Source organism: Tamandua tetradactyla, chromosome X (assembly GCF_023851605.1).
Source record: "Tamandua tetradactyla isolate mTamTet1 chromosome X, mTamTet1.pri, whole genome shotgun sequence".
NCBI classification, from domain to species: Eukaryota; Metazoa; Chordata; class Mammalia; order Pilosa; family Myrmecophagidae; genus Tamandua; species Tamandua tetradactyla.
The window spans coordinates 158,248,855-158,261,352 of record NC_135353.1 but is presented as its reverse complement, the minus strand read 5'-3'; the positions used below and the strand labels follow the sequence as shown (position 1 = coordinate 158,261,352).

The 12,498-nt window shown below is 42.0% G+C and overlaps 1 protein-coding gene across 4 annotated transcripts in view; it reads right to left on the bottom strand.

Annotated features, from left to right (window-relative positions):
• The window catches only part of CTPS2 (CTP synthase 2), a 120,647-nt gene extending 113,344 nt beyond the window's left edge, over positions 1 to 7,303 (bottom strand). For 2 of the 4 annotated variants that reach the window (XM_077144880.1, XM_077144883.1), the window contains exons 1-2: positions 6,737 to 6,820; positions 3,275 to 3,478 (exon numbers count right to left, since the gene is read on the bottom strand). In XM_077144880.1, the coding sequence (XP_077000995.1) occupies positions 3,275 to 3,440 (166 nt within the window). In that variant the 5' untranslated portion in view covers positions 3,441 to 3,478; positions 6,737 to 6,820. Of the gene's footprint in view, positions 1 to 3,274; positions 3,479 to 6,736; positions 6,821 to 6,944; positions 7,082 to 7,134 lie in introns of those variants that run through there. The other 2 variants (XM_077144881.1, XM_077144882.1) reach the window with 2 other exon arrangements.
• Positions 7,304 to 12,498: the final 5,195 nt, after the last annotated feature.

Sequence of the window (12,498 nt, the reverse complement as noted above, 5' to 3'; positions counted from 1 at the left end):
CTGTCACCAGCTCCTTATTTTGATGGGGGGAAATTTAACTATTCTATCATGCAACTGCAACAAAAAAACATTCAGGTATCCTATTGTGATACTTTTAAACCTTTTAAATACTTACTGAAATTCTGTCCTCAAGATTGAGGACTTTAAAAAAAACAGCAATTAACTTATATTTATCATGGGTATATATTTTTACCCTGTTTGAAATTTATCTGGACCTCTGTTACATGCTGATCAATTTCAGTTTACCATTTGTGTAATTAAACAAACAAATCAACTATTTCCTTTATGGTTTCTGCCTACAATGTCCCCTTTAGGCTTCCCCGCCCCAGGAATATATAAATTCACTTATATTTTCTTCTAGTACTTTTATACTTTTATTTGCTTTTCCTTTAACAGCATTATCACATCTGGAATTTAATTTGGTATGAGTTAAAGTTGAAACTTCACTTTTTCTTTTTTTCTTTTATGGTTTTTGTTTTTGCTTTTTTTTTTACCAAATAGACATTTTTTTGTTTAGTCTCACACATAAGTTGAAATTTTAATATATTAATTACCATCTATTTTCAGCACCCTGCAGTAATGACATTCCTTTGTTCTTCCTCATGCAAAAACATTTTTAAATTGGTATATTTAGTCATTATCATCATATATTCTAGGCATTCCTAGATTACTTCACTTTTTCTTGATGATTAGCCAACTACTCCTAATGAAGTTTGAGGATTTCATCATTTCCCCCACTGACTTGAAATACCACCTTTTATTATTGTATACTAAATTTCTGTATATATTTGCTTCTGTTTTTGTGCTCTGCCCTGTCCTGTTGTTTTCCTTATCTGTTCAGGCTTACCATTTCCACGGCTGCAGCTTTTTATTGTCAGGTAGGACTTCCCTCATTATTCCTTTTCCTCTTTTATTTATTTATTTTTAACCTCAAAAATAAATATTCAAATAAAAATTCTTTGTCCTCTCATTGCCCGCTAGTATTTTCATCTACTCAACTTATTTTAACCTTTGTTCCCCCACTATATATTTTTTTCCATATTTTTTACTCATCTGTCCATACTGTACATAAAAGGAGCATCAGACACCAGGTTTTCACAATCATACCTTCTTTAATGCCTGTAAAGTAAGGTTTTGTTTCCTTCATATAGGGCCTACACATTTCTTTGAAGTTTATTTCTGAGTATTTTACCTACTTTGACTTGTGATGATACCTTTGTGTGTGTGTGTTTTTAAAGCCATATATTAGAGTCCTTTATGTAATAGGAACCTTTTTAGGTATTTTGGTTTTGTTGATTTGTTGATGTTATCTTATATCATATATGTGTGTGTGTGTGTATACACATACCCATGTATATGTATATGTTTCAGTCTTTATTCATTATTCTTTATAAAGGTTTTTTTTAATTTAATTTAATTTTTTCATTTTTGTTTTGGTAGCTGCATCTCTTTTTCTTCTAAATTGTCATTGGCAAGTCAAAACAAAAAAAAATCTGTTGGAATTTTTATTATAATTGCATTATATCTAAAAAACTGTTTTTGAAGGCTTGAAATATACCATTTATATCACCGTTCTAGGAACATAGTGTATATTTACTTTTGGGGGGGTGGGGGTGGGATAGGGGTGCATGGGCCAAAATCCAACCCAGGTGTCAGAAGATCAGGCCATCAGAGTAAAAAAGAACTTTCCATAGATTGGTTGTTCCTGATTAACAAGAGAAAGTGAGATTTGAATTGGAAATGGAATTTGGGGAGCAAAAATATTATAATTTCATCAACCTGCCCTTCTGCCTTTAAGATTAGAGACCTTCCAGAACACATTTATGTATAAGGGAGATACAAATAAAACGCTTCTGATCAGGGGTGTAAGGCAGCAAGCCTTTTTCATTTTGCTGTGAACATCTAGCGGGAGGAGTAAACAGTAGAATGTTCTTAATCAGGAAGAGGTTTAGTTCTTACAAGGTGGCTTGCATCTCATCACATGTAGAGGTTCTTGTCTCCACCACAACATGTTGATGGAGATATAAATTGGTGCCAATCCACAATCCTTATCAGAAAACGCATGCAGACAGATGGAATTTTTCAGATGCTAGAAGATTTTCCGTAAGTAAGGAAACACCCAAAGCACTCCATAATCAAATACATTAATATGTCCTGGTAGAATTAAGACCAGACATAGCCACAAACACATAATGAAAAAAATTTCAATTTTCAGAACTTCTGGGGGACGAGAATGTCAATAGCCACAGCTTTAGGAAGAATTTTCAATTTTTGGAACTTTTTGGATTTCAGAGTAGTAGAAACAGAATCATGGATCTAAAAACCTTTGGCAGTATCATTACATACCGAAGCCTTAAAACAGGCATAACCTTCAAATTGGACTGCACCTAGGAAATTATGTTTAAGAAAATAAAAGATTTTCATCACAGTGTATAGTTAATAATATTGATAAATTGGAAATTATTTATTATTGTATAGCTACTATGCAGTCCTTAAAAGTAGAGAGCACATAAATATGTCCACAGTATGTTAAGTTTTAAAATTAAATTTAAAAATAACATAACAGTAAGAATGTGTTCATTTAAAATTCAAAAACAAGTAAAATTAATCTATGGTGTTAAGAGACAGGTTAGCCATTACTCTTGGGATTGGTGGTGGGGGAAAGATTGAATGGGGTCCAAGGGCAACTTCTGGGATGCACAGAAAGTTCTGTTTCTTAATCTACGGGCTGGTTACACAGTTAGCTTCACTCGATGAAAATTCATTGAGCTGTTGCACATTTATGATTTATGCACATTCCTGCTTGCGTGCAAAAAAAGGTTTTTTTTAAGTATACAAAGGTTAGTGCCATTTTTTTTTAAATCCTTAATACGTAAACCAAAATGTCAACATAACATGATAGTTACTCCAGGTGGTGGGAAAATGAATGCTTTTTTTTTCTTCATGCTGTTCTGTATTCTCTGAATTTTTCTCTTAACAGTGAAATACTAAGAGCTATATATCACTTTCATGGTAAAATAAAATAATCTGCACTGGAAAAAGTATAATGAAGATGCTATTGGCACACACCGTTTTCCAAAAGGATTGACTAATTTGGAATGTCGTCAGCAATCTGCAACACGTATTGATGCCCAAAGGAACATGCACAGATTCATAACCTATGGTCCAGCAGTGCTACTTCTGGAACTCTACAGGAGATTACCCCCAATACAAGAAAGAACTGCAATTTAACCTAGAGCTTTATAAAGGGAGGGGAAGTGATTTGCTTTCCTACCGTGCTCATAAGGTGAAAAAGTGCCTGCGTCGATGTTAATATAGGGGTCGATTTTGATGGCGGTAACTCGGAGACCACATGATTTTAGAATTGTCCCAATGCTGCTGGCGATGATCCCTTTGCCAATACCCGAGATGACCCCGCCGGTGACCAGAATGTACTTCATTGAAAGAAGAGGTGCTAGGTACCAGACCCAGAAAGAATCTGAAAGGCAAGAGAAATTTTTCTCAAACCAGTAAAGCAGAGAGCATTAAACCAGAATTTTAAAAGCACACACCATTTTCCTATCTAAATACTTGAGACATTTGAAACAAAGTCTTATCTTCTAGGTTTTTCATTGTTGTTGAGAGGTAGAAATAAATACTTTCTGCATGCAAAGTGACTGGCTTTACTCTGACTTTCCATTTGTCCCAACTCTGTCATACGAGAAAACTTCATCAGAACTCAGATTTCTCTGGGATCCGAAACTATGACGTGACGTTTAACACTATAGCCTCCTGGGAATCAGATAGCTCTGCACAACCTGCACCTGGGCAAATTTCTTATCCCTTCTATGCCTGTTCCTTTATCTGTAAAATAGCATAAATATACCAATCTCATATGCGGTTGTAAGGATTAAATGAACTAAGGTACAGACCAGGCAGGGATTAGCAAACCATGGCCCATGGGCAAAATCTGGCCCACTGTCTACTTTTGTATGGTTCCCAAGCTAAGAATTATTTTTATATTTTTTAATAATTGAACAAAATCAAGAGTATTTCATGATAGGTGAAAATTGCAAGAAATTCAAATTTCAGTCTTCAAAAACAAAGTTTTATCGGCACACTGCCACACCTACATGTGTGCATACTGTCTCTGGCTGCTTTCATGCTTCAAGTGCAGAGCTGAGTAGCTAGAACAGACTGTCTGGCCCACAAAGCCTGAGACAGATACTATTTTAGCCATTTATAGAAAAGGTTTGCTGACCCCTGATATAGAGAGTGACATATAGTAGGACATGAACTAAAGTTAGCTCTTATTGTGACTATTAATAATAAATGTATTCTCCTTAACTAAGGGGTGCTGAATGTTGATTTTTTTTCTTTGCCCATCAGTTTTATCATTCAGAAATATCTGAGCTGAAAAAAAAGAAAAGAAAACATCAAGCCACGTCATAAGGCAATTTGATTTGATTTTTCTGCTGCTGTCTGATTCCAGGCCTTTGTTTTAGAGGCAGACGGAAAGGCCAATAATAACTTGGATTTTCTTTACCTTTAGCACATTATTTTTCCCTTGAATGTGTGCAGGAACCTCCCATTCCTGCCACAGCTTCTCACCCATGAATGTCACCCTTCAGATTATTGTGTCATCGTGGCAAGCAAAGGGACAACTAAGACGGCTATTATAAAATCATGACAAAAAAAGAAAATTTACTCGCAAAAACCAATTAACTCTAAATCTCACTGTTTTGTAATTCACAATTTCAAAAAAGATATACTTGGAAATTAAGCACAAAATGCCATCAGGAAAGATTTTCAGTTACCCATGTACCTGCCCTCCTGAGAGGCAGGCCCATTTTGATTTTGTAATTCCTCCGCTTGCCATTCAAAATGATTTCCCTGAGTGCATGGGCCTGCCTTTCTCTACAAAATACAGCTGATCACGTTCAATGCCATCACTCCTCTCCCCCAGCCACCTCTAGGGGAGTTGTATTGCTTTTGCAACTGTCCCATAAGTTTGACATCATTTCAAAATAAAAAGTTGTTTTTAAAAAGACTATGAATATAAGAAATACACATATAACAAAATGTTTATGTTACATGAAAAAAGCATGGTATAAAGTGAAAGTAATATTATCTTAATTATGCTTTTTTTAAAATTAAAACTGGGCAATAAAACACCAAAATGTTGAAACCTAATATATGTAGGTAGTTGCATTGTAGTCTGTATTTTCAATACATTGTAGTCTGTATTTGCATATTTTCAAAAACACAAGATACTTTCTAAAAGCACTTGAGATATTTTAGAAAGCACTTCTTGAAAATGTAATATCACCAACTCGACACAATCCTTTCTATCTCTTTTAAGCAAGCAAGTTTGAAACAAAGTTTAACAACCGCAGGAAACAGCAGGCTGTTTTGAACCACTGCCTTGAAATCGGGATGGTTTCCCTTCGGAAGCCTGAGATTTTTAATTTACGTTTATGTGCGATGGACAGAACCAATCGTTTGCAAAATGGACATACAGAGCTAGCAATCCAACAAAAACACTATGCGACCCACACGTGTAATTTTAAGTTTTCTAGGAGCCACGTTAAAAAAGGTAAGAAACAGGTGGGGGTCCTTTGAATAAAATGTTTTACCCCAATATATCCAAAATATTATTTCAACATAAAAATTATTGCGATCTTTTACTCCCCCCCCCCCAAGTCTCGGAAATCAGGTGCGTGTACTCCCAGCGAGTTTCCATTCGATTCCGACTGGCGACATTTCCAGGACTCAATAGCCACCTGTGGCGAGCGGCGACCACAACCGGGCAGCGCAGGCCTAGAGCAACTAAATGCATCAGAAGCACCAAGCGCCACTTTCTTCAGGATGCCCATTTAAAGAGCACTTTTAGGCGACACAGAAGAGTACCTACTGAATGATCCCATTTTTATGAAGTTTTAGGACAGGCAAAACTAAGCCGTGGGAGAAATCAGAACAGCGGCGAGGAGGGATTGACTGAAAGGGGGCACGAGGGACCTTTGCGGGATGATCGAAGTGCTCTACGGCTCAGGTCGGGGCAACGATTGACGGGCAGTGGTTACAACGGGGTAAAATCCGCCGAACCTCGGCGAGCTGCACACTTTAAAATGTGTGCATTTTGTCGCGCGTAAAGTATGCCTCGATGTTTTGGAATGGGTGCAACAACGACGAAAAGCTATTTTGCAGCCAAGCACGGCGCGCCATATCCAGACAGAGGGGGAGCTGCGAGGGTCGCCGTTGAAGGCGCGCCCTGGGGGCGAGGGAGGGGACGGGTACCCGCGGCACCCGCGCCGATCACCAGCCTCCCGGCCTCCGCGCGGGGCTCCACTTCCGCAAACGTGAGCGCGGCCTCTCGGGGCTCCCGGGGGCTGGGGCGCGGCGGGTGCCGGGAGAGCCGTAGCCCGGGGACGGGACGGTCCCGACTCGGGCCGCGGGGCCGCCGAAGGGCTGGCTCCGTCGGGCCCTGGGCACGGGTGAGGCGGCGCCCCGAGTCCCCGCGCCGCGTCCGGCCGCCGTGAGCCGGAGCATGGCCGGCGCGGGCTTCCCGGGCGGGCGCGGCCGCAGGCCGGACTCGGGCTCGGCAGCGGGCGCCATCGGCAAGGGGGACAAAGGCACCCGGGCCCACACGCGCGCCGGGGCCGGGGGCGCGGGGCGGGTGCCGGGAGCGCGGGCGCCGAGGCCCGGGGCTCCCCGGACGGCCCCCAAGGCGCGGGCGAGGCCCTGGCGGGGATTTTACCTGCGCGGTGGCGGCGGCGGCGGCGGTGCCGGGGCGGGTGGCCGGTGGCGACAGCGGGCTCCGCCCCGCGGCCTGCCCGAGGCTCACCTGTTGGCCTGGGGACGGGGGCGGCCCCTAGGGGTGTCCAAAGTCCCCACCGGGTCCTGCCCGCCGCGCCCGCCGCGCCCACCTCTCCCGCTCGGCCCCGCAGCGGGCCCCGCTGACTCACGCTGGTGAGTTTGGGGCTGGCACCCGGGTTTGTGGAGTGGTCTCGAGCCGGGAGCTGCTCCTCCCTTGCCGTGGCTCACTTGGCACAGGCAATTCGAGTTCGCGGGGCACCTCCACGCTTTCCGGCGAGTCCCAGCCCCTGTGCAAGCCGAGAGCCTGGGTCCTCCCGCCCAGTCCCCACCAGTCCTCACCATTGTGCAGAGCTTTGCTCTGTCACAAACGTTTGCTGACCCCCTACTACGCGCCGGGAACTGCGGGAGCGCTCGGGGGGGAAGGAAAATTAAACGGGGTTCTCGCCTATTCGAGGTCTGGCGGGAGAGCTGCCTATCTACTGGAAGGAATAAGGTGCAGTAGAACAATACCCCCGTAGCAAAGAGAAGCTGCTGGGGGTGGGGATAGTGAGAACAATTAGGGCGTCACAAAGGGATTTTTTTAGAGCGTTTAGAGGATGTCTGGTGTTGGGAAAGGACACAGGAGATTGCTAAGACAGAAGGAAGAACATAACCAACTAGTGAAAGATAAAGCATCTAACAGTTGAGCATCTGCTAGGAAATAGCTCCCTTACAAAAGTTTTGTTCTCTTTTCTTTTTTTATTCCCTTCGGTCCCCTCCTTTTACAAATAAGGAAAATTGGCCTGAAACAGCGGTAAGTAATTTGCTCTTTCTTCTTGGGAAATCCATACTGTTAACCCTACACTTCCTACCCCCTGAAAACAAAAATACATATTCTAGGAGTTACCTTCCCAGGACTTAACGATTTTGCTTTCCTTGGAGGGGTCGAGTAGAAGCGGAGGAGGAGGCAGGGAGCAGGCAGAGAGGTAGGTGGGCAATTGGGCTTACAGGATTGGAATTGAGGAGAGGGGCCTGGGCAGGTGTCAGTGGAATAGGGGAGTAGGTAGATGAGGCCATGGAAGTTTTTGAACTAACGCAGGGAGACAGTGTACAGAAAGAAAAGAGGGCTGCAGAGCACTGACCCCATTTAAGGGGGAATTTATTTAAAAACCACAGGCCCTTAAGGCTACTGATCTAATGTATCTACCTGTACTTGCTTCCCTGCGATTCTCTAGTCCTCAAAGCTACTGCCTAAAAAGGAGAACCTGCAAAAATGATTAAGAACAGGGACTCAAAATAGTTGTACATTAACTTCATAGCAGCATTATTCACAATAGGCAAAAGGTGGGAACAGCCCATGTCCACCAAGAGATGAGTGGATAAACAAAATAGAGTGGTACATACACACAATGGAAGATTATTCAGCCCTAAAAAGGAATGACATTCTGACACATGCAACAACATGGTTGAACCTTGAAGACATTATGCTATAGGGCATGACATTTTGTAGGTTTGTCCAGGTTAGTGTGATGCCCCGATAAATCCCAGAGTGATTTGAACAGTGAATAAAGAAGTATTTGAAGACATTATGCTGAGTGAAAGAAGCCAGATACAAAAGACAAATATTGCATGATTCCATCTACATAAAATATCTGGAATAGGCAAATCCATAAAGACAGAATGTAGGTTAGAAGTTAGAGCGAAAAGTAGGTTAGAGGGACCAGGGAGCTATTGTTAAATGGGTCTAGAGTTTCTGGCTGGGATGATCAAAAAGTTTTGGCAATGATGGTGGCAACTGTTGCATAATGTTATGAGTGTAATTAATGCCACTGAATTGTACACCTAAAAACAGTTAAAAAGGAAACTTTTATGGTCCATATATGTTACCACAACACTTTTTTTTTAAAAGCAATTGAGGAGCAGCCACTGCAGACAGAAGAGACAGAAGCGAGAAAGGACAGTGTTTTGAAGGCCAGGTGCTCTGTGCTGCCAGGTGCTTCCGAGAACCCTAGGGAGGTAAGGACTGAGAAACGCTTCAGTTTGGGGCATGAAAACATGGCTTCATGGGCACACTTTCCACAGTGCAGTGGGACCAGAAACCATATGGCTGAACAGTAAGGAAAATGGAGATGGTGAGTCAAGACCACCCTTTTGCCAAGCCTAAGTAGAAGGAAGGAGTAGAAGAGGGGTCAAAGCTAAAGGGCTATGGAGGGGCAAGAGAGATATTATTTTAAGGGAGGTCTATTTTGAATATGTTTATGGGTCAAGGGGAAGGAGAGAGAGGTTGGAAATCCAGGAGAGAGGGGAGGTTACTGAGGGGCTGAGAAATCCCAGGGATGAGCTGCAGAGTACAGAGGGATGGGATTAGCTTTGAGCCAGCGGAGGAAAGTCTCTGCCTTTAAGATTGGGGGAGAAGACGTAAGAAAGGGGCCGAATACAGAGAACTTGTCAGTTTAAAGATGGGAAGTTGAGTGAGCTTGCCCCCAAAGGCTTCTGTTTTCTCATAGATAGTCAGAGCTATCTATGGACAATAGAAGGATATGGAGGGAGATGGAAGGTTGAGGAAAATGGTGAACATTTTGACTAACCAGTGGGAGACACAAGAATGACAAGTTAGCCAAGTGTCATTGAAGACCTAGTGGAGTTTAGAAACCACATTTGTATAGTGATGTCCAGCTATCATTTTGCAAGACATTTATATAAAGCTATGTAATATAGATATCGGTGATAAAACCAGAGCTTGCTGGCTGGGTAGAGTAGAAGGATAAGAGGGTGAGGAAGTTGAGGGTACAGAAAGAATGTGACTGTAATGAACCAGAAGTCTAGTCTGTAGAAGAAAGGAGTTGAAACCAGCAGGAAGCTAGGAGACTAAGAGAAAGAAAAGAGAGGAGTCAAAAGAGAAGGCTCAATTCAAAGAGAGACAATGAGAATGAGAGAACTGGGAAGTTGTCACCAGAGAGTATAATATTGGAGCTGGAGGCTTCAAAGGGGAAGCAATTCCAGGACCTGATACAGTTTAGAGTATGGCCACTGAAATGGAATAAAAGAACAAGACTGAGATCGTTGGAATTGAGTCTAGCAGTCTGTTTTGGATACTGAGAGCCTGAGGAAGGTGGTGGGAGTTCAAGAAGAGAAATAAATTGAGGCCAGGAAGTAGGTCTTTAGTGAATGTGGGGGAGTAACCCTGAAGCTAATAGATGACAACAACAGGGAAGCGGAGAGGGTTGTATAACAAAATCAAATGAGTTGCAAAACAAGATAGTGCTGATTGCCATGATTTGCTAAACCCCAACCAGCATCACTCCTGTTAACTCTCAAGAACACCTAGGGCTCAAACTGAGACTCTATAAAGGTTTCATACCCTAAGTTTGCTTTACTGGAACCTAGATCAGATAAATCCTGAAACCCAGAGGGACCATCCTCTCCAAGATTATCAGTTAATTCCATCCCCCTATGCTTTAGTGTGGACACCCCTTCTCAACATGAAAAAGTCAGAATGGGCATTGCCCAAAGATCCCTGTAGATTGGGGAAGGATCAAAGGAGAAGGAGGCGGTATAACAGTATGGCTGCTGAATCACTATATTAATAATCCTTCTAGCCTCTAATGTTTTGGAGCAGCTAGAAGGAAAAATCTGAGATGCTGGAATATGAGCCCATGATAAATTCTGGGATCCATTCTGTAACTACTTGTTGAAGTGTGCTTTGAAAATTATTGCTTTTTTCTTTCTTTGCTTTGTATATATGTTATATTTTACAATAAAAACTGCTAAATATTAAATGAGATGCAAAACAAAAATGAGCTTCTCCCCACCAAGAATGAAAAAACAATGTTGTGGAAGAAGCAATAAAGAACTAGGGGATACTGATGTTAACTTCTGGCAAAGTGAGCAAAGGCTTCACTCAGCCAGGCAACCTTAAGGGAAACCTGGGTCTCCATGAAGACGCCCCCTTTCCAAAAAAAATAAATAATATAAAATAAAGGAGGGAACACCTTGGGAAAAGGTTGGGGATATAGAGAAGTTTGTTAATGAAACAAGTCTTCCAGGGGGCCTATTGGAAAGGCTGTTTGTGAAACAGCTGGGTATGGATGGTAAATACTTCAGACCTGCCTTTTATGTAAGGATTTCCTTCCACATTCCAGAACTTCATTTCCTCTTTACAACCAGGGCAGTTATAATGAGGAACCTGAGGTTCAGAGTTGCAAGGGGTCTTGTTCAAAGGTACGTGAGTTAATATGAGTGGCAGAGGCAGGATTTCAACCCAAAACGTCTGTCCCCAAAACCAGACTCTCCCTCATAGGATGTAGGTCCTTATCCAGTTATAATACTCTATTAATCTACAAGGCAAACAGATGAAAGATATTTCATAAATACAAGAGGGTTATTATAGTTATTGTATTATTAATCCAAAATGAAAAAAGTGAATAAAAAACATTTAATAACAGGGTACAGATTGAATTGTGGGTGGGGTGGGGGGGAGTCCTCATTGAACAAGTGTTGACTCATGGCCTGCTATAGACATAGCATTGTGTTGGACCCTCAATCAAAAAGAAATGAAAAGGAAGCCCCTATATTACGTCAACCACTCATGTTCTTTTATAACCTCCTATTTTGGTGAATTTTTCCTTTGAGGACAATTGTAAAAGTGTCTTTCCCTTGGGGAGGGCAGCCTCCACTGTAGTTTCAGGTGTTCCTGAGGGTAAAGCAAAAGTAAGGCTGAACAGGACAGCCCCACCTCCACTGCAGGAAGGGCCCACCCTATTCCTTTTTGCAGGTGCGGAACTTGAAGATCAGAAAGGACAAGTAACAAGTCTACACCTAGTAGTGGTGTAGTTAGCACCCCCTTTATAGGCTTCCGACTCAAAGCTCGGCTCTTTCCAATCATTCTTGGGATAAATGTCCTTTTCCGCCAGGTGTCAACCGCTGTCAGGTTCTCACTGACTTAATAAATCCGAGAAAGGCATTGGTGCCAAGATGTCTCTTGACTTTCAAGGCTGAATTAGTGTTTCCAGTTTCTAAAAACTGATTGGGCTTGCAAACTAAAACCCAGGATCTGAATAAAATGTAAATATAGGTCAGGCTGGAAAACTTCGATGGCAGGGAAGTCAGAATTGTAATCAGTCCCCTGCCTCACACAGATCACTGGAACTATCCTAGTCTTCTCAGAATGGTGGGGGATGGGGTCCTTCACCAGCAGATTGCTGGAGACTGTTTGGGAATTATGTTCCTGAACTTCCTATTCTGAAGGGTTAGTTGTTCACTTGGCCAGTTTCTCTGTTTGTTTTACATTTTATTATGGAAGAGTTAAACATGTAGACATAATAGTATAACCACCCAGCTTCAACAATTATCAACCCATAGTCAGACATGTTTCACTGTACCCCCACCCATGCCCCCCATCCTGTGTTAATTTTAAGCAAATTCCAGCACTGTCCCATTTCGTTGGTAAATATTTCAGTATAACTCGCTAAAAGATAAGTACGTCTTTAAAAACACACACAGACAATGCGATTGCCACATTTTTAAAAATTAATAATTCCCTGAAATGATGGAATGGTAGACTATGACAGACTCTGGGATCTGTCCTGTAACTACTTGTTGAAGAGTGCTTTGAAAACTATTGCTTTTTTATTTCTTTGCTTTGTATATATGTTACATTATACAATAAAAAATTTAAAAAAAAAAAAAAAAAGAAAAAGATCCCTTAACTGCCCAGTGTCCGAA